Source organism: Medicago sativa, chromosome 1, assembly GCF_051527215.1.
Source record: "Medicago sativa cultivar Bolivia chromosome 1, Bolivia_mono, whole genome shotgun sequence".
NCBI lineage: Eukaryota > Viridiplantae > Streptophyta > Magnoliopsida > Fabales > Fabaceae > Medicago > Medicago sativa.
The window spans coordinates 71,381,634-71,406,451 of NC_140749.1; the positions used below are offsets into that span (position 1 = coordinate 71,381,634).

At 34.6% G+C, this 24,818-nt stretch overlaps 5 protein-coding genes and 2 pseudogenes across 6 annotated transcripts; 1 reads left to right on the forward strand and 6 right to left on the reverse strand.

Annotated features, from left to right (window-relative positions):
- Positions 1–940: 940 nt before the first annotated feature.
- Positions 941–1,354, forward strand: LOC146957011 (uncharacterized). Its single transcript, XM_085749976.1, has one exon. The coding sequence runs from the start codon at positions 941–943 to the stop codon at positions 1,352–1,354; it is 414 nt and encodes a 137-aa protein (XP_085606102.1).
- Positions 1,355–4,602: 3,248 nt separating this feature from the next.
- LOC146957012 (uncharacterized) lies at positions 4,603–5,398 on the reverse strand. Its single transcript, XM_085722642.1, has one exon. It carries the CDS (start codon positions 5,381–5,383, stop codon positions 4,625–4,627), a length of 759 nt encoding a protein of 252 aa, XP_085578768.1. The 5' UTR covers positions 5,384–5,398; the 3' UTR covers positions 4,603–4,624.
- A 45-nt stretch (positions 5,399–5,443) lies between these two features.
- LOC146957013 (uncharacterized) lies at positions 5,444–6,533 on the reverse strand. The gene is made up of 2 exons (XM_085749981.1): positions 5,706–6,533; positions 5,444–5,593 (listed from the first exon to the last, which is right to left on the reverse strand). Exons 1-2 carry the CDS (start codon positions 6,531–6,533, stop codon positions 5,444–5,446), a joined length of 978 nt encoding a protein of 325 aa, XP_085606107.1.
- A 3,975-nt stretch (positions 6,534–10,508) lies between these two features.
- Positions 10,509–17,551, reverse strand: LOC146957014 (electron transfer flavoprotein subunit beta, mitochondrial-like). The gene is made up of 4 exons (XM_085733460.1): positions 17,470–17,551; positions 17,069–17,353; positions 10,815–10,930; positions 10,509–10,669 (listed from the first exon to the last, which is right to left on the reverse strand). The coding sequence occupies exons 1-4, from the start codon at positions 17,536–17,538 to the stop codon at positions 10,561–10,563; spliced, it is 579 nt and encodes a 192-aa protein (XP_085589586.1). The 5' UTR covers positions 17,539–17,551; the 3' UTR covers positions 10,509–10,560.
- Positions 12,576–17,551, reverse strand: LOC146957015 (serine/arginine-rich splicing factor RS40-like; annotated as a pseudogene). Its single transcript, XR_015021779.1, has 10 exons — positions 17,470–17,551; positions 16,083–17,353; positions 15,875–15,967; positions 15,422–15,756; positions 15,094–15,198; positions 14,641–14,862; positions 14,282–14,535; positions 14,133–14,148; positions 13,754–13,873; positions 12,576–13,066 (listed from the first exon to the last, which is right to left on the reverse strand). The product of XR_015021779.1 is annotated as a serine/arginine-rich splicing factor RS40-like (transcript).
- A 2,322-nt stretch (positions 17,552–19,873) lies between these two features.
- Positions 19,874–24,799, reverse strand: LOC146957016 (GDSL esterase/lipase At5g18430-like). The gene is made up of 5 exons (XM_085733469.1): positions 24,473–24,799; positions 24,218–24,345; positions 23,871–24,113; positions 20,822–21,056; positions 19,874–20,304 (listed from the first exon to the last, which is right to left on the reverse strand). The coding sequence occupies exons 1-5, from the start codon at positions 24,711–24,713 to the stop codon at positions 20,066–20,068; spliced, it is 1,086 nt and encodes a 361-aa protein (XP_085589595.1). The 5' UTR covers positions 24,714–24,799; the 3' UTR covers positions 19,874–20,065.
- On the reverse strand, positions 23,480–23,617 carry LOC146957017 (U4 spliceosomal RNA; annotated as a pseudogene).
- Positions 24,800–24,818: the final 19 nt, after the last annotated feature.

The following is a 24,818-nucleotide window of genomic DNA, read 5'->3' on the forward strand; positions in this document are numbered from 1 at the left end:
GTTGAACTCTAAGTGTTTGATAAAATGCCTCAATGGAATTTTGTTTGTTTTTTGGATTGTTAATGATGAAATTAGTTAAAAATTGGTTTGTTATTGTTATAGTTAGTTTGACTGCAATGTGAAAGTTTACGGACTGAAATGACACTGCGGAAAATAACAGCAGAACCGTTAATCTGCTATGGCTGCTTGCGCTTCAGGATTTGGACAAGGTGGGTGACTGGTCATGGGGCGGGATGGGACTTGCTTTCCTATATGAGCAGCTTTCTCTAACCTCCGACTCTGCTGTTAGCGCCGTTGATGGTTACATGACCTTGCTTGTGGTAGTATATTTTTTTGGGAAATGTTAACCAGTGTCCCCCGGGGCACTGGTTAAGGAATTATAAAAGGAAACGTTGTATTGGAAATTGTGTATTCTACTTTTTGAAAGTTAAAAAATTGTTCTTTTCAATGTAAAACTTATTTTTTTTCTACTTTTAGTTTCTTAACTAGTGCCCCGGTGGCACTAGTTAACAAGACCCTATTTTTTTTAGTGGATCATAAATGTATAGTTGTTTGTATGATACTTGTTATGATATAAATTTGTCTCTTTGTGTTTGCAGGGATGGGTTTTGACGCACTTCAAGACACTCGTTCCGAGGAGGCGTGAGGAAGATTACCTGCGTGCTGACCCGCTTGTTGCTAAATGGAAGCCTCCCAGGGGCTTTTTTGATCCTGGACACTACAGAGACGCAGTTGATTTGATGAAGCATGCTCATGTCATCTGGAGGTCGTACGAGACTCGACGAGATCTGATGCCTTTTCATGACGTATGCGGTACTCCAGATGGATCATGGCCGGCAAAGACAGGATGTGTTGTCACTTGCCGGAGCGAGTTCTGAGGTAGTATGACTATGTCTAGACCATTCCCAGACCTCCTACGACGATTGCGAAGCTTACGCCAATGGATGTGGTTATGACCTTCATGGAGTTTGATGTCCATATCCTTAGCCAGCAGGAGAGGGGTGATCCGGTCCCGAAGGACGAGGGGTGGAAGCATTCAAAGGGGTACATGAAATGGTTCTACAAAGTATCTCATCCTATTATGATCGTCCCTGCGGCCGTTCTTGACTACACAGCTCATGTCCCTCCCTACGAGGAGGATATTGTTGAGCAGCAGTGCGCCAGACAGCCTCCCGACTCATTCCAGATCCTCCACAATGTCAGAGCCATAGTGGACAGCGCTATGACGGGGCTTCCTGATGTGTATTCAAATTCTGTTGTTGCCGGCATTATGGAGAGCTTCCGTGCGGAGTATAGCAAGGAAGTGCCGACTCCATGGAGGAGGAGTAGGAGTCATAGTCCACAGGAGGATTAGGGTCTTCTTCTAGCATACATTTGTATATTTTTAGATGTTTTTGTGATATTTTCGGTGATTTTGATGTAATATATTTACACTTGCGTGTTTGCGCATTTTTATGATACTTTTATTAGTTTATCGGTTTTTTATTTTGCGTAATTTTTGGTTTTATTATGCGTATGTTAATTATTAATGAATGAATGATTGTGAATGATTGAATGATTGTGAATGAAAATGATGGAATGGATGTATGAAGGAATGAAGAAAATTAGGGAAAATTGAGTTTCTGCGTGTTCTGGTATTTTGCACAGACACATCGTGAGTTAAGTCACGCAAGTGTTTAACACATGCGTGAGTTAACTCACGCCAGGGGTATTTTTGGAAGTTTGGTTAGGAGTAAGCAAAACTTGTTGGGAGAGGAGCATTTTTCGCTAACTAACTAGTACACTTCTTTATTTGGGTCTTGTCTTTAGGCTCTAATGTACGTAAACCCGCTACCACTTTACACTTTAATTTTTAAAATTTCTCATATGCTCTAAAAAATTTACCAAATTACTGAATTTACTCGTGTCTGGATTATATAATTCGAATGGAATTTAGACAGATCACGAAATTTGGACAGTAAAAAATATACTAAATTGAACTATGTAGTTTGTACATTCGGATTGGCTAATTTGGATGTATTAAGAAGGCTTAAATATGAAAAAGGTCCTTGTAAATTGGCGCATTTTTTGTTTTCGTCCCTGTAAGTTTTTTTGTTGCGAGACAAACCCTGTAATTACAAAACATTTTTGATCTAGTCCCTGCCGTTCAATTCCGTGAAAAAAACGATGACATGGCTAACGGAGCAATACGTGGCACTTCGTGAGTTGGCACTAGTTGATGACTGGGGTTAGTATAGGGACTAAAACCAAAAACGCAATTTACCATAGGGACTAATTTAAAAAATCGAAATTTTCAATTTTTGAATTTTAAAAACTTAAAATCCCTTCTTCCTCCTCTCTCTCTCTCTCTGGTCTTTCTTCCTTCTTCCTCTTACTCACTCTCTGTCTCTCTTCTCTCCTTCTTCTTCCTCTATTTGGGCCCAACAATTTCAAGCGAATCATTCAACAATGTCTTCTCATTCTATTTATCAATCATCATCTAATGAGTTGCCTATTTGTGGTTGCAACAAAACCATGAGGATGTTCATATCCAATTCAAGTGAAAACCCTAAAAGGAAATTTTGGAAATGCCCAACATATAATGTGAGTTTCCCGTTGTAATACTTGGTTTTTTTGTTATTTTCACACATTTAAATTGCTGCATATGTTTGTTTTCATCTCAGGCTGGTAATAGTTGTAAGTTGTACATATGGGATGATGAGATTGAAGGACATCCTCCATATGTCCGTCCTATACCAGTACAAGCAACTGAAGCATCATCATCTGCCTTGAAGAAGCTTCCTTGTGACTGCAACTGTGAAGAGGTAATGAAAGATTTTACCATGCTGATGAAAGAGATGGGAATCAAAAAAAATGAGAAGTTGAAGAAGAAGCTTGAGCAGTCAAGGAAGAAGAGCAACCTGTTTATGATTTTGTTGATCTTATCTTGGGTATTTTTTGCTTTGTTTGTAATGAATTTAAACTGAATGGTTAAGTTGTCAAAACTATGTTGAAGTTGTGTATTTTGGTTTGTAATGGTTTGGTTTGTAATGGTTTGGTTTATTTCCTTTGGAGTTTGATTGTAATTGAAACATGGGTTTTAGTGGTTTAATTGAATTAATGGAAGGATGTTTGTTTGTTGCCCGTTAAAGTATTTTGTGTGCTGAATTTGATAACAAAAAAAATGATTAAGTACTAACAAGCAAATAGATAACAGTAGCTAGGCATTAACCTGCCAAATTGATTGTCAACTACATGTCATATGGCTATTAACAAAAGCCAGGTTACATCAAAACATGGAAAGGTTCATAGCAAAATTACCTAGATATTAAGTAGACATGTTTAAAGGAAAACAGAATTAGACATAAGGTAGACATGTTCATAGCAAAATAAAAGCCTAGTGCAGGTCTTGTGTCATCCCCAAAATAAAAGCATAGACATGTTCATAACAAAATAAAAGCTTAGTTGCAGGTCTTGATCTACTCTGCAGGTCTTGTGTCATCCCCATTCACTCCTTCTCCTTTCTTGAACTTCTGAACATTGTCCCTCCCCTTCGCAAGTGCTGTAAGCAGATCTCTAGTGACCATCTGTAACTCCTCTGGGGGCAAGTTTCTTAGTCCAGCCATCATTGTTCTGTCTGATTTTCTGATGGATTTCCAACACTCTTGACCTTTTTGCCTCGAACCTCTGCTATTTTCTTATCCCAGTTCAACAGTTCATCAATCATTTTTGTCACTGCTTCATTGCTTTGAGCTGGTGGCAATGCCTTCAGTCCATCCATTATGATGTCAACATCATTGTTTTGTTTTGTTGCTTAAGATGACTGAATGATGCTGGATTGAGTGGGCAGAGTGTTGTTTGATTGAGTAGCATCTTCAATTTGTTCATCATCAACTTGAGCAGTTGGAGCATTTGGAACTTCAGTTGTAATTGGAGAGGTAGCAACAGCTTCCTAATCACATTGCAACAAAATTTATAAGCAAAAACCAGTATTATTTAAACCAAAGTCTTCAGTTATTCATAATGTATTAACCTACATAATACACTTACATTTATTACATTCTGAGAGCTACTACCTATTTGAGGTAGTTTCCTAGACCTTTTGACTGGCATGTCAGCTGGATGAACCTGATCATCAATTACCAAAGGTTGAGATTGAGTACTTCCAACTCCAGAGACCTTGACAGTCTTCAATTTCCTGCACCTATTACTCCTCCTAACAGTTTTCTGAGTCTGAGTATTCTGCTTAGTCTTCTTCACCTAAGTTAACACAATTGTATTAGTTTATAATTCCTTTTTGCTTTGTCTATATAAATGCTTCATTTAAAGAGTTGAACAATACTTAACTGGTTTAGGGGAGGATTTTTAGCAGATGTCATAACTGAGGCCACATTTGGTTGAGATTGACTAGCCTCAAAAGCTGCTGCAAGGTTTGCAGCAAGGGCTTCAAATTCTGGGTCTATATCAGGAAGGTTTCCATCATTAACAGTTGGGTCATTCACTTGAGGAACTTGGGATGATTGATTACTTGGGCCATTAACATTAGCATTTGAAACTTCAGGTTGTTTTCTTTTAGGCTTTCTCTGTGATAAGAAAAAAAAAAGTTAACATCATATAATTTCATCATGTCCTAAACATGAATATATTATAAAAAGGTACTAAGTAAATTTACCTTTCTTTTAGCAGCTTCAGGGTCAGTCACTTGACTAAGGCAGCTTCTTCTATTGTGTCCATTTTTGTTACACTTGGTGCACCTATAACAAGTAGTTGTCCTTCCCTTGTTAGGATCCTCATCTGATTCCCTTCTTCTGAGTTTTTTAGGCCTACCAGGAGCTCTTTTGTATGAGGGAGGAATCATCTCCTCAACCTCCACTTCAGGCCACACGTCCTCTCCATTTATAGGGCTCACATTGTTATCATAACATTCAATATATTTAGCCTTTGAGTAATAAGCATCTACAAAGTCCTCGGGTTTTTGCTGCCTATACCCTAATGCAGCTACTGCATGCCTACAAGGGATACCCACAAGCTCCCAAAAATTACAGCTGCAACTTCTCTTGGCAATGTCAACAATGAATATATGTTTACTGTGAATATGCCCCACCTGAAATATCTCAGCCTTGGACCATATAGTAGTCCAGTTACCACTCTTCTCAACCTCTTTATCTAACCTATATCTAGGCTTAGGGCATATATTTTGATTCCACCTATCAACTTTTTGTCTCAGAACAGAATTCATATTCATCAAATAATTTCTTATCCATTCACACATTGTTAACACAGGTTTGTCCCTAGCTACTAATATTGTGCTATTAAAAGCTTCAGAAATGTTGTTCATTAGCACATCACACTTAGGATAAAAAGAAAATGCATGCTTACACCAAGATTTGGTTGGGAATTTCATAAGCCAATCATAGGCACCCTCATTGACAGCTTTTAACTCCTTCATCTTGGCCTCCCACTCTTAAAAATAAGTAGCCTTAGCAGCTCCCATCATAAGGTCTCTAATTAGTGTACCTCCTCCAAATTTCTTCTTGAAATTGGCAGATAAATGCCTCAAGCACATTCTGTGTTCCACACTCTCAAACAATTCATCAAAGACAACCATCAAACCCTATGATTCATAAATGAAAGCAAGGAACAAAGTAAGTAAAAATACATGAAATTAAGAATGGAAAGAAAAAAAAATTAATAAAGGAACAAATTAAATAAAAATACACAATTACCTTCTGTTGGTCAGAGATGAAAACCCATCTCTTGTCTTGACCAATATCCTCCAATAATAAGGTTAAAAACCACCTCCAAGACTCCTTTGTTTCAGTTTCACAAACACCAAAAGCTATTGGATAATATTGATCATTTGGGTCCCTAGCTACAACAATTAAAAGTATACCTCCATATTTGGTCTTCAAATGGCATCCATCTACACCTATGAAAGGTCTACAGGCAGTAGTAAACCCTTTTTTGATACCATCAAAACTGAAATAAAAGGATGAGAACCTTGGTTGTAGTTGTGGACCAAGCCTTTCCATGTTGATCTTGCATGTGTTTCCTTGATTAACCCTCTGCAATTCAGCTGAGTACTTCCACAACAGGTTGTACTGTTTTGCAGCATCACCCTCAATCTTCTCCTTTGCAATTGCTTTGGCCCTCCATGCTCTGTTCATGGTTATGCCCACAACGTGTGTGGTAGCCATATCAGTTACAATACTTTCCAGAGTCAGATTATCCTTATCACTTGTTGACATCTTCTTGAACACAGCTTTTGATACCCACTTTGAAGTTGCAGATCTATTCAAAGTTGCCCTGCCACACGTGTGCTTTCCATACCACCTTTTCACTCTAAAAGTGTGCTTATCCCCCACTTTACTTACAAGGGCCCAAAAACCACATTTGACCTTGCATTCTACCCTTACTCTCTCTCTATCATTTTTAATAAATTTTATTTCCCACCCATTTAAAACTGACCACTCAATAATAGTCTCCTTAAATTGAGCCAATGATATAAACTCCAACCCCACTTTAAACTTATAACTCTTTGATAACTCCTCCATCTTAAACTGGTCATATCTTGGATCCTTTTCATCACTTGATGCATCAGGTCACTACTATCAAGTTCCTAACTAACATACCCAACATCCAAATCATCTACAACAGATGATGATGAACCAGGAACACAACTCATCACATTCATCCTTCCACTGTTATCACCCACTGCATTGGTCCTTCCAGGAGGAGGAGGAGGAGGTAGAGGAGGGTCCTCACCATCAACTCCAAACCCATCATCCAAACCCAGTGATCTTTCTTCCTCACTATCATCAAGTCTTGCACCACCATGTTCATCTTCACTACTCTCAATTTCATCACCTGAGACTTCATCTTCAACATCATCTTTTCCACCAGAAACTTCATCTCCACCATTAATAAATCCTCCAGAAACATCAACTGCAGCATCACCAACACCTCCAGAAACATTACTAGGACCTCCTCCAACATTGACTCCTACACTCCCTATCACTGAATGCTCAACATATATGTGAGCCTCGCGCTTGTTTTGGATAACATAATCACTGTCAGTGTCATTGTCATCAATAATCCTAACATACTTGTCCTCCATTGATATACCACCATAACCGGTACTTAAGATGATCATCATATCCAAACTCCTTCAAAATACCAGTGGCTTCAAAATAGCTCCACCTGTCTTTATCAATATCATTAAACAGATTCTCGTTCCCCCCTTTGTAATACAAAAGAAAATCCCTTACAAACACACCCCCATGATGAAAAACAACGGACACAGACATCCCTGAAAAAGTTCATTAGGACTAAACTAGTTAACAACACAGACATTAGAACAGACAACAACAATATTTAAACTACAGCAAAACAACGAAAAAACAACAAAAAACAACGGCGATTCATATATATCAGATACTATAAACACTAATCCAAGAAAAAACCAAAAACAATGTGAAAAAGTTTGTTTACCTTCAAAGATCAAAACACAACCGTTTAATCTTCTTCTTCAACTATCTAATGCCTTCGATCACCGTTGTATTCACAAATGTTAACGTTTCTCCGTCGTTTTTCACCGTCGATTTGAGCCAAAAACCGCTTCTTCTCTCACCGGAACTTGCTGCTGCCTTTCTAACTTCAGAAAATGAATCCCTAAAACACAGGGACGAAAACGAAAAATGTGAGGCATTTTTTCAATATAAAGGGGGGAAACCACACACTAATGCCATCTCATCAACTAATACCTAGTCATCAGATGCCACGTATTGCTCCGTTAACCAGGTCATCGTTTTTTCACGGAATTGAACTGCAGGGACTAGATCCAAAACGTTTGGTAATTACAGGGTTTGTCTCGCAACAAAAAAACTTACAGGGACGAAAACCAAAAATGCGCCAACTTACAAGGACCTTTTTCATATTTAAGCCTATTAAGAACGACAAAAACATTGAGAACCATAAAATATTAAGGGAATATGCTCGTTTGTCCTTGAATTTGACTAATCGCTCAATTCCATCATCAAATTAATCGAAATAATTTAAACTTTCTCACAATTGTAATGTTCAATCAACATGGTCCCTCCGTTTAGTTGGATCATTAACGGTGCTTGTTAATAGTACTAACGTTAACCTTAAAGATGAAGTGTGTTATCTGAAAAATGTCAATTGCATCCATGTATTATAAGTTCTTACATTAATTTAGTCATCGTTGGATAATACTTGTTGCAAATTGCAGTAAAGACCTTGGGCTAACTAATACTTGCATAATCGATTTATCCTCCTTATAATTATCTCTCACTTTCACCAAACATAAAAATGAACGATAACAAATGAAGTGGATGATTAATAAGACTCGACATTCCCAACCTTGCCTAAGAAAGAAAAAAAACTGTTTTATCGCAAGACCAGTTTAATAACTTTTAGAGTCCTGATAGGTATACCACCATAGGTGGCAATACCACTCCTACACCCACATAAAAAAATGACATGTGGCAATGTGGGCCCCACACTCCACTAATTGTCTCTCTTTTCCTTTTTACCATCACCGGATCAACCAACTTTATTTTGGTCATTTCACCTCATCAACCAACTCTATTTCATCCTCTTCTCTCTCTTTTTTGGTCGAAAATCCTCTTCTCTCTCAGAGGAGAATACAATGACATTCCCAATCACCTCACCACCACCGTACCCTCCAGCCACCACCACCACCACAACCCTCGAACCCTTGCGTTGTTACTTCTCTCTTTCTATCCCTATGGCCTGTTGTCTCTTTCTCTTTTCTCCCTCGGATCTCTATCTGTTGCCTGTGGTATGTCAGATCTTGAGGTTGCTGAAGAGTGGTGAGTGTTGGATCCGGATTTGGTTTTGAATTCGGGTTGGGTTTTGAGTGTGAGGGTGGCGACGTCGTCGATTTCTGGGTTGTCTGCCGCCGTTGTTGATGACGGTGGTGTGATGTTGACGGTGGTGGTCGGAGGTGGAGGAGGGAGATGAGAGGATCACACACACAGAGAGAGATGAGAGAAGACATAAATTAAAAGAAAAAGAAAAAGGAACAGAAAGTATGAAAATAGAGTGAACATATGTGACGGCGGCGACGGTGGCTGCGGCGGCGGCGGCGGCCGATGAGGGTTGATGAAGGAAAAGTATGGACTGTGAATTGGCAATTTGGGAGTGACAACAGATGAGAGAGGGACAGAGAGAGAATTGAGTTTGAATTATTTTTAATTAAAATATGCCACCTTAGGGGGTGTACAAGAGGATTTGGGAAATATAAACTAGTCAAATATATGGTCTGTATGACCACATTTTTACACATGCTTGACCACTATTTTTTCATAAATTAGAACTTGTCCGTCCTTAGGCGTGATAAACTTGCCGATTGTAAAAGAGGTTATTTATGGTTGGAAATGCTTGTAGTGCAGTGATCAAATGAGATTATGCGTTCGATTCGCCTAAAACGAAATTATTTACATCTGGGAAATATAAACTAGCCAAATATATGGTCTGTATGACCACATTTTTACAAATATCTGACCACTATTTTTTCATAAATTAGAACTTGTCCGTCCTTAGGCGTGATAAACTTGCCGATTGTAAAAGAGGTTATTTATGGTTGGAAATGCTTGTAGTGCAGTGATCAAATGAGATCATGCATTCGATTTGCCTAAAACGATATTATTTACACCTGGGAAAGAAAAACTAGCCAAATATATGGTCTGTATGACCACATTTTTACATATATGTGACCACTATTTTTTCATAAATTAGAACTTGTCCGTCTTTAGGCATGATAAACTTGTCGATTGTGAAACAGGTTATTTATGGTTGGAAAGGCTGTTAGTGCAGTGATCAAATGAGATCATGCGTTCGATTCGCCTAAAACGATATTATTTACACATGGGAAAGAAAAACTAGCCAAATATATGGTCTGTATGACCACATTTTTACATATATGTGACCACTATTTTTTCATAAATTAGAACTTGTCCGTCTTTAGGCGTGATAAACTTGCCGATTGTAAAACAGGTTATTTATGGTTGGAAAGGTTGTTAGTGCAGTGATCAAATGAGATCATGCGTTCGATTCGCCTAAAACGATATTATTTACACCTGGGAAAGAAAAACTAGCCAAATATATGGTCTGTATGACCACATTTTTACATATGCGTGACCACTATTTTTTCGTAAATTAGAATGTCTCATTGACAATTGGCTTGAATTGCTTTTTTTTTTTGCACATGTAAGTTACAGATAACCAAATAAACGAACAATATAACCATAATTTGTCAAAGGCGTAACCATTTTTTCGTAAATTATAATGTCTCACGACTAGTTTTAAACACATGAAAGAAAAAAAAAATGGTTACGCAATTGTGGTTACACACTTCAAATATTTGGTTATACATAATTTTTCTGTGAAAACAATATTATTTTAAGGCGAGTTATCACTGAAATATCAAAAGTGATAAAATGTAGTGAAAAAATATCATTTTTGGCATTTTAAGGCGATATATGTATTCGAGTTTAAACTATTTACTCATATCATTTACATGGTGGAATAAGTGCTTCAAACAATAAAACTAAATAAGTTAGCCATATCACATAATAAAATAAAATTCAAAAAATTGAACGTAGTTGCTTGAAGTTGATTCTTCTGATAAATGGGAAATGGATGCCTGTGAATGCATAAACAATGAATTAAGGTATAGAAATCAGATAAATGGGAAATAAAAATAGAAAAACGGATGTAACTCAAGCTGATATGATGCTAATTAGATGCCATATTTAATATAGAATGTTTCTTCAAAAACAAATCCATACCATTCAAGTGGAGAAACAGCAGCACAATTGACAAGCATGTACTGTCCACTCTTATAGCTAAATCCTTGAGGCTTTGACATATTAATTGCCAACACATTTCCAGGATAAACAAGCACCTTCAAATTTGACAATGAAATGAAAATGATATCAGACATATACATAACTTACTAACCTTAACAGAAGTAATTTCAATAGAACCATGTGTGTTTTCATACCATATAGTAAATAATTGGCTTAATGGTGTGTTTCGCCCCTGCAAATAGGCGGCGTTTAAAAATTGGTCCCTGTAATCGCTAATCCTGGCATTTTACCCCTGCAATTGTTAATCATTTAAAATTTGGTCCTTTGACCAACTTAATCACTGCCACGTCACCAGATTAGCAAAAATGGCATGGGAAATGATGAAATTACCCCTGGCTTATTTTTTTTTGTTTTTTTTCCTTAAAAAAAAAATTCAGTTTTTTCCCGAATTTTTTTTACGATTTTTTCCCGAAAATTTTTCAGTTTTAATTTTAACAATTTTTTTCCGAAATTTTTTTTGACTTTTAATTATTTTTTCAGATTTTTTTAATTTAAAAAAGAATTTTCAAAATTTTGAAAAAAAAAATTTTTTGAAGGAAAAAAAAAAAATTAGCCCGGGGGTATTTTGGTCAATTCCCATGCCATTTTTGCCAATCTGGTGACGTGGCAGTGATTAAGTTGGTCAAAGGACCAAATTTTAAATGATTAACAATTGCAGGGGTAAAATGCCAGGATTAGCGATTACAGGGACCAATTTTTAAACGCCGCCTATTTGCAGGGACTAAAGACATCATTAAGCCTAAATAATTTGTTTATAATTATTTCAAGTAAAGTTTGGTTCCATGGATAATCAACAGGGCATACACAACTTAATAGAGTAGACAATGATGACAACCAAATAGTCTCATTAGACGAGTTTAAAATGTATATATCAAATATTCAGTGTTGTTTTTCTCTTGCATCTGTCAATTTTTCCATAATATCCGAACTTGACAAGTGAAAACACAATAAGTCAAAGCAAATCAAACGCAGAAGTAGCCCTTTAGACCCTATTTGGATAAACAACTTAATCAAGCGCTTATAGCATAAACAGTTAATACATAAGTGTTTCTGTATATGCTCTTTATATAACCAAAGATAAAATTAAGTCGAACTATTTTCATATAAGCTAATAAACTGTTTTCATAAACTATCTTGTAAAGCTTATGTAAACAACTTATAGACATGTCAACAAAATTATACGCTCTCCAAAATAATCTCACAAGTGCTTATGACAGTAGATAAGCTTAAACTAGATCGTCCACCCGTGCTACCGCACGGGTTATATATAGTTTAAGAAATTACTTGACAAATGTTGTAATATGAAATTTGTATGTTGATTCATTTCGTATAAAATTAATGTTGTCTTTTTTTTTCTTCGTTAAACTAATTCGACTTCAACTCGGCTGATTCCGCTTAGACAATATTATACATATGCATTTGTGTTGGCAAAATATATAATAGTAAAATCACACTTGTAATGTTTGTGTTTAATTTGCCTGCTGCATAACAGTTGTAATATTCACTAATTACAAACACGAATATAACATGGAAAAAACCATCTTCCCATTGGTCATCAAGAAAATGACTCTTTCGCATGAATTGACATTATAATAGTCTATTTCTTGATAATGCATACCAGTGTAACACAAAACAAAAGCAGGAGTTCAGCAGTGTAACCATTAAATCACAGTTCAAATATATTCTTGCGAAAAAACCAAAAATTGTTGCTTCATATACTTTGCAGCATATATATTCAGCCAAAGGTTAAAAGTATGAGCAGTCAATTCTACAATCAAGTTTGTTATAAAATTGTGCTATATTGGATCAAACAAATTAACACTTCATTTTACACAAACTCGGATACAATTGTTGCTTTAATTGTAAGTGTGTTTAGTGTGCATCAAATTTTTTTTGATCTCCATGTTGTTGAACCTGTGAAAGTATCATATATGAAACGGATAACATAGCTTAATAAGATATTCTCAAACTGAGTAGTGTAATGAGACTTAAAAAGAAGGTATGCTCAAATACAACATGTCTCGGTAATTCTTTCCTCATTCTGTACTCTTCTTTTGCCATTAAACATAAAAGTCAAGAGAACCACCCTTTTAGTGAGATGCTTTGATGTCCATGGATGCCATGAGTGCTTAAGATTCCCCTATGGCAATATGATCTTTAACCCCTGCATCCTTGAGTTGAAAACAGTAAACAAAGTCAAAAGGAAGGCAAAAAACCTCACAGCAAAAAACCAAAAATAAAATAAATTTATGTGATAAAAAGCATTTACGCATAAATAACTTAAGAACAAAAAGCCTAGCAAAACAGAGCAAAACTTTTAAACACCATACATGCACAAATCATAGATGAGGATGGGCTCTTAAAGGAAGAATAACTATAGTCCAACCATCATGATTGAAAAAACCAAGAGGTCAAACCAAGTTTTAGTTACAAATCAAACCAAATAAAAATCTGAAACAGATTGACATGTGATAGATCAATGTCCAAAATAAATTCAATATTGAATGAAAAATATGCATCAACCAATTCACTTAAGCAGCATGATAATTATGCCCAAACTACATAATTGCAGTATTCTCCAAGCCCTTATATTCATGCATGAAATCATGTAAAAATGTTCCAGACCAGTTAATAAAGAAAATGGATTAATTAACAACCTCAAAGGAGCAATTAACTGAAAGAACAATGCCCAAAATAACATAAATATTGAATGAAACATGTTGCTAAGATTTCCATAGCAAGACAAAAAGTTTAGAAGATATAAAGAATAAAGAATTGTACACATGTGTGTACACCCCAAAACGCACAAATGGAGGGAGAAAACAATTAAATTGGCAAAACAAACTCAGGGTTTTTACCTCTATTGTATACTGGCTTGAGCTTCTAGTATATGGTGAGTAGAATGGACTTCCAAAGTTTGAAATTGAAGAGAGAGAAAAAAAAATTGACACGTAGATGAGGAAGAATAAGAGATAGAGCTGCAATGGAAGAGAAAGTAAGACTGGTTGTGGAATATTGGATAAAAATAAGAGAAGTAGAGAAAGGTTATTGAAAATGGAGATTGGAATGGTTTTCTCACACAATATTTGGTTGGACAATTGGAACGGCACATATGAAGAGAGTTATTTATTGACCAGGGAAGATGAAAAGTATGGGAGACTTAAATGGCTTAGGCGGGATTATGGAGCAATTTAGTCGTTACACAAATTGGTACAGAGAACAGAAATGATAATCTACCTCACATGTTTGATCTCTGTTACAGAAAAATAAGAGATTATCCCTTAGCATGTAGAAAAACACAACATGGATCCAACTTCACAAAAGCAGGGCAAAATATAATAGGAAGTGCTGAGTAAGATAAGTAAAATTGACTTCAAATACAATACCTGCGGTATCTGCCATATCCAGGACTCGTGTTCATGCCATAATTAGGACTCATCCGCCTGTCCGGTCCATTATACCTATCATACACAGGACTACGTTGACGACCATAGTCTGGAATTGGTCACCTGCGATAACCTAGACTGGGAGATCTAGCATGACCCCCCTCCTCTTCTGGGACTGCCACCATAATTGTCGACCCTATCACTATCATCCCTCAAAGCATACCCAATAGACACCACCCTATCCAGTAGAGACACTGCAAGATCAATGAGCAGAAACTCGTTATTAATTGTACATGTTAAAATAGGAAACTCAAGGTTATAGCATATAATATAACAATCTCATCAATGAGACACTGAACTCATATTTGTACACTCTAAGGCTTTAGTAGCATCTCTTGTGTTTCATACTGCACAAATGCAAAGTTCCGACGAATTCGAACATGATGAAGAGGCGCATAAGGTTTAAAGTGTCTCTCTATATCACTAACTCTAGTGCGATTCGGGTCAAAGTTAATCACAAATAGAGTTTTTGTGGACTTCTGGTTTGGCTTTGAGCCATCACGATGACTCCCACGTTCACCCTGCCAAAATGAAAACAAATAAGAATGTGGCAGACAATGTTGTAAATTGAACAAAAATATTATTTTCAGACAGGGCACTGTGATATTGACATATCTTCATTGATTATTATTTTTTGGAAATTGAACAAAAATAAGAATGTGGCAGACAATGTCGTAAATTCGTTTTTAATTCATGTATTTCCAATTGCCGTTAATAATTCATGTATTACCACAGAAGCTATTGTATTGTACCTTATCAAGCCACATTGCATCTTTCAACTTGGCAAAATTGAAATATCTCATAAAATTTAGAGAATTTTTAAGCAACAGTGGCTGCATAATGACATTAATTCAAACCTGCAGAAATTAAGTCTCATCATTCTTAGATTCAACACACATATGAAACCAAAGAAATTATAAAGAATGATAAAATATACACTTGTACATTTCATTGCAGCAAAAAAGTAGGATCTTGGCCTTCTAAATATGTTACTAATTGTGTAACCTTCCAAAAAAAATGAAGAAAGAAAAAGAGAAGAAGAAGAAAAACCTTAACATGATGAGAGTGAAATGAACATACCTGCAAACCCAATGTCCACATTTCTATCAACAAAGATCAGTACATTGTGAAATAAACCTACATATCAGTTGTAAACACAAAATATTATAGAAAAATCAAAAACCCATACCCATGGGAAGTTAGTCGTAAAAATACTCACAAAAAGGGTAGAATAACCCGATTTATTTTCAACTCAAATTTTAACCATGAATCAATTCACTCATAATCAAACGGAACAGAACCTTTGCGATTCAAGATAAACGTTGACAACAGACAAATGATTGTTGGAAGAGATTGCCCTGACATATTGTGCATTTCGAGATGAAGCCCTGAAATATTATTAAAGATTATTTCACCTGCAAGCAGAACAATAAAATAAAATTAAAAACCACAAAAATCCCAATTCCCTAAAAAACCTACAACAATTTATCTATGGTCTTTGATGAAAAAACAACTACAGAAAGATTAATTTACCAGTAATCAATCCATGTAGATGTCATCAAGTCCATATTTGCAGCAAACCTTTTATATGACCTTGTACTGCACTTCAATCACTTGAATGTTTTTCTTCACAAACCAAAACAAAGAATGAAAGTACAATCCATTTTAGTTTTACTTTGTCTGGACTTACAATTGAATATAACAATTACACAATTAATTGAATAATAACTACAAATTTTACCTCTCCCTCTCTCTTTATACCTCGGCGTTCTTCCCTTCTGCTCCGACCACCAGTATCACCGCCGTTTCAGCCCTATCTTTTCAACAACGATGGTGAAAAGAGAGTGGAGGGAGGAGACGATAGTGTTTCCAGAAGTGGAGGCGGCGCGCGGAGAGGATGAGGCAGTTGTTGCGTCGGGAGGTGAAAAGTGGGAAGAGAGTGGTTGAGTTGTGTGAGGAGATGTGTGGAGCAGAAGGGGGAGAACATCGGTGGATTGAGGGAGAGGCTTGGTGGTCGCCGCCGATGGATGGCGGGAGAGGGTTGGTGGTGGTGATTATGATAAGAGGAGGAGGAAGAAGAAGAAACGCATGTTTTTTTTTGAAAGGAAGAGCGTGTGTTGTGTTTTGTCTTTCGGTCTTTTGCATAACATTGAATCCTATCCCTTAAGTCATGTATTGAGTAGTGTGCGTTGTAATTGTCATGGATTTTCAAGGATTCAAATTTCAAATTTAAATTTGAACTGATTGTTGTGATGTGTGCAAGTCAGCATTCAAATAAGATCAATGGCTGATATAATAGTGGCGCCCAAAGATAGAGATCCAACGGTCAACATTGTTTGGCGCCCAAATTATTAGGTTAAGGGTTTTGGAATTAGGGTTTGCATGTTTGCTAGGATTAGATATAAAGGATAAGTCAATCCAAACGGTTTTATTAAACTCAACAACTTGAACATTTAAATAACCAAACAACTACAAAACATTCAACCATGTAAACATTATCAAATACCCAAGATAATCAAAATGTGGATTGGGGATTACACTTATACAACAAAACATAATCAAAATATCCACTATGGTTTATCATCATCAACATAACCAAGATTTCGAACTAATCTCATCACCACAAACCAACAACCCCAAGAAAAATCAAATAACAAAACAACTAAATCCACAAAACCATCCAAACAAAACATCATCAAAAAACACAAAACCTCAATTTCCACAAACCTGTTTGCCAAGAATCAAAAGCCCAGGTTTCTCAATCTCAACAAGCTTCTTCAAAATCTTGGCAACAAAAAGCGGATACATGGAATCATTAGCCTCGACATGAGTTCCTCTATCAGCTCCCATAGCAAGACCAGTTCTAAGAGTATCCACACACTGAGAAGGTCCCATACTAACAGCTACAACTTCTGACGCCAACCCAGATTCCCTTATTCTAAGGGCTTCTTCTAAGGCAATCTCACAAAATGGGTTCATTGACATTTTCACATTCTGGGTCACTACCCCTGTCTGCAAAAAACGTAAAAATCGTGTCTTTTTGAGACAAAAATTGTAAAAACAAAAACAAAAACAAAAACAAAAACAAAAACAAAAACAAAAAAGTGTGTTTTTTGAGATTAATTTACCTTGTCGGGTTTGACTCTGATTTTGACGGCGTAATCGATTACTCGTTTTACGGTTACCATTATCTTCATCTTGTTGAAAAGTGATGGTGGGTGGTGTGTGTTTTTGTGAAGAAGGAGAGAATAATGGGTTTATGGTAATTAAAATGAATTTTTTTTATAATATAATGTAGGCTTAATTACACTTTTGGCCCCCTAAGTATCCAAAAGTTGCGATTCAGGCCCCCTAAAAAAAATAACTCTTTTCAGGCCCCTTAAGTTCACTTTTGGTTGCAATTTTGGCCCCCTAGCCCAATTTTGACCCAGTCAACAAACACGTCAGCGCCACGTGTGTAAATTTTTTTATTTTATTTTTTTAATTAATAAAAAAAAAAAATATTTTTGTAATTAAAAAAATGTTTTTTTATTACAGAAATAAAAATGTTTTTTTAATTACAAAAAAAATTGAAAAAAAATATTATAAAATTCTGGAAAATTGAAAAATAAATAAAAAAATTTAAAAAAAATAAAAAAATTCTGGATAATTGAAAAATTAAAAAAAATAAAATAATCTAAAAAATTCTGAAAAAATAAAATTTCGAAATTTTCTAAAAAAAATTAAATTCTAGAAAAATGAAATTTTCGAAATTTTAATGAAAAATAAAAATTCTGGAAAATATTTAAAAAAAATTCGAAATTTTCGAAAAAATTAAAAAGATTAATCATTTTTAAAAAAAATGAAATTTTTGAAATTTTCATTAGTATTTCTCGAAATTTCGAAATTTTCATTAGTATATATGCCGAGCTTAGGTTTTTTCAGTGTATTTTTCGAAACTTCTAAATTTTCATTAGTATTTTTTCCGGAAAAATTTTCATTAGTATTTTTTCCGGGAAATTTTCATTATGTGTATTCCGGTTTACAAAAAATTATGTGTATTCCGGTTTATAAATACACAAAAATTCCCAGAAAAAATACGAATGAAAATTTCGAAAATTTTTAAATATTTTCCGTATTTTCCAGAATTTTCAATTTTCCAGAATTCCGTTTTCAAATTTTCCAGATATTTTCGAAATTTTTAAATTTTTTTCAATTTTTAAATTTTTTTAATACTAATGAATTTTCAATTTTTTAATCATTTTTTATTTTTATTAATTTTTCCTAAATTTTTAAATTTTTCCGTATTTTTTCAATTATTTTTCATTTTTATTAATTTTTCAATTTTCAAGAATTTTTTAATATTTTTTTTCAATTTCTTTATTAATTTTTCAATTTTCCAGAATTGTTTTCAATTTTTTTATTAATTTTTCAATTTTTCAGAATTTTTTAATATTTTTTTTCCAATTTTTTATTAATTTTTCAATTTTTTAGAATTTTTAAAAAAAAATCAATTTTTTTATTAATTTTTCATTTTTCCAGAATTTTTATTTATTTTTTAATTACAAAATTAAAAAAAATATTAAAAAATTCAAATATGCGTCCACGTCAGCGTTGACTGGGTCAAAATTGGGCTAGGGGGCCAAAATTGCAACCAAAAGTGAACTTAAGGGGCCTGAAAAGAGTTATTTTTTTTAGGGGGCCTGAATCGCAACTTTTGGATACTTAGGGGGCCAAAAGTGTAATTAAGCCTATAATGTAACAGAGAGTGCTACATGTGCTGTGTTGGATGGAGGTTTTGGTAGAAGAAAGGGAGATCTAAGAGAGAGAAGAGGGTGAGAAAGAGAAAGTTGTGTGAAATTTCAAAAATACCCATGCCACATAAGGGGTGTATGGAAGAGTGGTATGGAGAAGGGTGTTCACCAATCTTTTTCCTAACTTTTAATACTCCCTCCGTTTCAAAATGAATGTCGTTTTAGGTGTTTACACGCATATTAAGATATGCAATGATTAAAAGAAAGAGAATGGTTATTTTACCAAATTATCCTTATTAACTATTGGTTAGTTTTAAAAGTAATACTTTGGAAGTAGTGTGCAGAGTATTAATTGGAGGGTACAATTGAAAAGAAAAAGTTATTATTGCATTGGAAACTGAAAGTGACGTTCATTTTGAAACAATTTTTTTTTGCTAAAGCGACACTCATTTTGAAACGGAGGGAGTAGTAATTAGTAAATGAGACTTAAAATAAGTTTTAAATGTCAAAAAAAAAAAAGACTTAAAATAAGTTTTAATACATGCGACATTTTTTATTTACATGTGGTCTTTTTGTTTATAAAAAACTAATGAAAATAATTTTTTGTTGGTAACTTACTCTTGGGCCAACCATGTTTATAAGAACTTTTAAGACAATATTCTCACATAGCTTACCAATTATAAGAGGCATCCCAGTATTCATCCAAATCAACATAATAAGAATATGAAATCACACCATAAGTGCAGTGATGAAGATTTAAAACAAGAACATATTGAAGGCAAAAGAAAAACACATTTAATTATTATTCTTTTTGTAAAAAAAAGGGTAGTTATTATTCAAACCAGAACAACATATATACTACGATACATAACACTTTTTTTTTTACACAAAATGATACATAAAACTTATTATTAACTAAGTTCCAATATGGATAATGTACTTATTATGATATTATTATACAGGGAATCATGAATATTGATTGGTGGTTTAGCTAGAGAGGGATCTTGGAATCCAAGGCCAAAATAGTGCTGAGATTCATTGGGTATATAACATCTGTGGAACCTGTCATGATTTGCTTAACGATCATCTTGTTGGCTCTTTCAGATGGATGAAATGCATCCCAAAATAAATGGTCGTCACGGTTTTGACATATGCTGGATGCCAATGTGCACAGTCCAATTCCATTATAGGGTCCTTGACCGCAACATGCCACCTTTGATGTCTTGAATTCTACATATATGCACAATTTCATTACATCATTCATTAATAAATAATAATGACTTCTTTAATTAATTGTTAGTATATCAATATTGATAGTATATACCAACAATCTACGTTCAAATAAATTCAATATATTAGCTATTAATAATTTAATGTATAGATAGATCAATCTAGCAAGGTTCAATTCTTATAATGAATTCATATAATGTTTTATTCTTTTTTCTCTTATAACAATATCTTAACATTTATTTATTTTTTTATAAAAAGTATTTTGCATTTTAAAATATTTCATTAATAAAAACATGTAATATCACAATTAGTTTTAATTTTTATTTAATTTTTTTTGTTTCTATTAAAAAAAGAATTTAGATAAAATTTTGTAAAAATATTTTCAAATAACTTTTAGCTTAAAAATAATTATTAAGTTTAAAAGTAACATTTCAGTCCCAAAAACAAGTTAAAGCTAAATTAAATGTGTCCTAAAAATATATATTTAATCTTATAGTTACTATAATTTATTTAGTACCATTTCCAAAAAGGCTGAGTGCATCTATGTTGAGCACAGAGAAGACATCAGATCCAATTTGTTGATTGAGTTTTGTGATCAACTGAACAAGTTGTGGATTGTATAAGGACGCAGCAAGCTGTAACTCAGGTGCACATTCGCCATCTGTGCCTCCTATAGCTAATGCTGCTGGAGCACAACCCATTGGACCAGTTCCTGACACCAGAACCCTACGTGCTCCAAGATGATATAGCCTCTGGAAATGACATTTCAAATTAACTCAATATAAACCATTGTATTATATGCATGCACTTTAATTAACAAGAAATAATTAAGATAAGCATGTCATTAATGTTAACAATATAAGGTTTCAATAGAGACGAACAAAGATGACGACTAGGGTTTCATGAAATACAAAATAGATTGATATTACAAAAGGATATTAGAGAATATATAATAAAACCTAATGGACTCTAACTTAACAGGCCCAATAACATATCCCGACACTTTATTATCTAACACCTACCCTCAAACTCATGATGCATCACAAAGAAGCATTGTGAGTTTGTTAAATAACATACAAAGAAACATATTAACTAATATAAAGTTCTAACATTATCCCTCAAGCTGAAGCTTACTACGCTTTAAGCTTGTTACAAATTAACCCACAAAAATAAATCAAATCAGCTGTTAGCAAAACCAATGGAGAGCAGCAACCAAAGTGAGTTATCTTTGTAGAGAGAGCAGCAAGAACCATCACCATCAACCAATCAAAGAGAGAACCATCCAAACAATAGAACCAATAGAGAGAAGCAGTCATACACAAGAACCAATAGAGGAGTAACCAAAGAATCATCAAAAGTGGGAGAAGTGCAATCAGAAGAACCAAAAGGGGGAGAAGTGCAATCAATCAGAAGAACCAAAAGGGGAAGAAGTGCAATGCAATCAGAAGAATCAAAAGGCGGAGAAGTGCAATCAATCAGAATAACCAAAAGGGGAAAAAGTGCAATCAATCAGAAGAACCAAAAGGGGGGAGAAGTGCAATCAATCAGAAAGAACCAAAAGGGGGAGAAGTGCAATCAATCAGAAAGAACCAAAAGGGGGGAGAAGTGCAATCAGGAGAATCAAAAGGGGAGGAAGAAACCAAAATGTGAGCACTCGACTCACCAACAACCAATTTTTGAGCACTAGACTCACCAAACAACCAAATTAAAGAATCAAAAGGGGGGAGAAGAAACCAAATTGTGAGCACTCGACTCACCAAACAACCAAATGTGAGCACTAGACTCACTAAACAACCAAGTTGAAGAATCAGAAGGGGAGAAGAAACCAAATAGTGAGCACTCGACTCACCAAACAAGCAAATTGTGAGCGCTTGACCCACCAAACAAACAAATGTTGACTCACCCAACAACCAAACAAATTAAACCAACCAAACTAAACTGAACAAAACTAAATCAAGACAACTTGAAGAACCAAGCTACCAAAGCAACTAGAGACAGACAAAAACGAACAACCAATTAACCAAACACAAACACAAAAGCCATAGAAACACACCAATACCCAAACAACCCATAAACAAAGAACTAGACTCAAACAAAAAAAGATAGACGACAACCAAATGAGAAGCAACGACTAAACAGAGAGGAGTCAACCAACAAAAGAGGAGCTACCAGAACAATGTCATACAATATGCAAAGAGATCCAATTAACCAACCCGCACTAAATAACCTGTCAACACCAACTTACGGCATGGAAAACCATTCCTTACTATTCATGTAGCTTCAAATTAGATTTCAAAACCATGCAAATTTGGCAAAACCATGCAAATTTGATTTAAAAACTCTATACAGATTCCTTAATCCACCTAGTAATTACAAGAAGCAAAATAGTGGTGTGACCAAATCAATAAGAGTTGACCAACCGCACAATGTTGGCATCGTCGCTTGTAGCAAACAAATCCAACAAACTAATAACAAGAGAACTCAACAACTATTAATCATCAAATTGAATGTTTGACCAAGAAATGATAATTGAGAGGTTCAGTCCAACAAACCCACAAAATATGAGAATCACATGGAGAGAAACAAAATAAGCTAATCCGTGAAATCAATTGGAAAATGCTACAACCGAACCTGATTTGCATAAAACGAGAGGGAGCTATCACAAGACCATAATACGCTAATAGAATCAACGATAAAAAAGGCAAACACATTCCCAATCTAGTTTCAACCAAAATAATGATCACGGAAAAATCAAACACATTCCCAATCTTTTGGGATTCGACAGCGGAAGCGACAACGAGTTCAAGGTGGATCGAAACAAGCTCTGATACCATGTTAACAATATAAGGTTTCAATAGAGACGAACAAAGATGACGACTAGGGTTTCATGAAATACAAAATAGATTGATATTACAAAAGGATATTAGAGAATATATAATAAAACCTAATGAACTCTAACTTAACAGGCCCAATAACATATCCCGACACTTTATTATCTAACAATTAATTTATACTTATATATTAAAGAGATACTAAAATAGATAACCAAATAAGAGATACTAAGGTTATGTTTACTTTGTGAAAAAAATATTTTTATTTTTTAAAGTTAGTTTTACTTGTTAATAAGAAGAAAAAAGAGACTTTTAAAATGAAACATTTTTTTAGGGCTTTACCTAAAAATGGAGTCCTTCTAGAAATTCTCAAAGGCCCTAGAGACAAGCTTAGGCCTAAAGGGGGGTTTGGAAGTAGTTTTCAACCAGCAGTAGACGTGTCTCGATGATTACCTCTCTAGTTACGTCATTGCCCCAAACATCATTTAAAAACGAGACATTTGATGAAGATAAGATAAAATACTAGTTAAAGATGATGCATTAATTTGTAAGTGATCTCTATTTTTGTGGAACTTTTAGGTCACCTCATGTTCGTAAAACAATGTATATTCGATCTCTTTCTTTTATATCTATTTTTTTAAATAATCATTATTATTATTATTATTATTACCATGATTATTATTATTATTACTTTAATTCGAAGAAAAGCATGCACACATAAAATATAAAAATTACCCGTAAAATCTTCTTGTACTCAGAGATCAAATACGTGACATATTCTGGTAAAGCATACTGGCGGGATCTTAGGGAGTTTGGCACCAAGTAGTAGTTATTCACAAAATCATTACCTCCACATGTAATAAGGATTAGTGCTCCATTTATTAATTTCTTAGCTTCTTTTTTTCCAATTAGATCACGCACCCTTGTCTGGTATTCTTCGAAAAAATCTAGCTGTTTGTACATTCTGATTACTTCTATCTGCAATAATATATGTATACATGATTTCGTTGCATTCATAAATAATAAAAGTATATACAAAATTGAAACTAATGTTACATAATTTGTCATCAATTTTCACTTACAAATTGAAATCCAGTGTCATTGAGAATTCCAATGCCAGCAGAAGCAAAGTTGGCACCATTAAGCATTCTATGCCCTCTTAGCTTAGGACTTAAATATGGCAAAGGGGGAGATGACCCAAGTTCTTTACCTTTAATAATCACAAACATAAATAATTACTATATGAGTTAATTAATTTACACAACACAATGCAAATATGAGAAATGAAAAAAAAAAATGTTTGAAAAAGGAGAAATGATCAAATTAATTTACACAACTGATTAAATCGGGAACGTTTAAGCCATTAGAGAAACGTCCCGTAGGTTGACGAGTTGGAAAATCAATGCCATAAGGTGGATAATTGGCTCGCGCCGAGGTGGCCAAAAAATTGTTATTGCCATTATCAACTAGTGAATCTCCAAACACAAAGAAAGCACGACCAGCATCTACACCAATAAAACCATTTGCTAGACCCAAAATGACAACAATGCAGGATGTGAAAACAAGAAAATTAGCCATGATTATTTGAATTGGATGAATATAGCTAGGAGAAAAAGGTTTTGATAATTGATGACAACACTACAAGTAGATGTTGATTCATGTGTAACTGTGTATGATAATGGG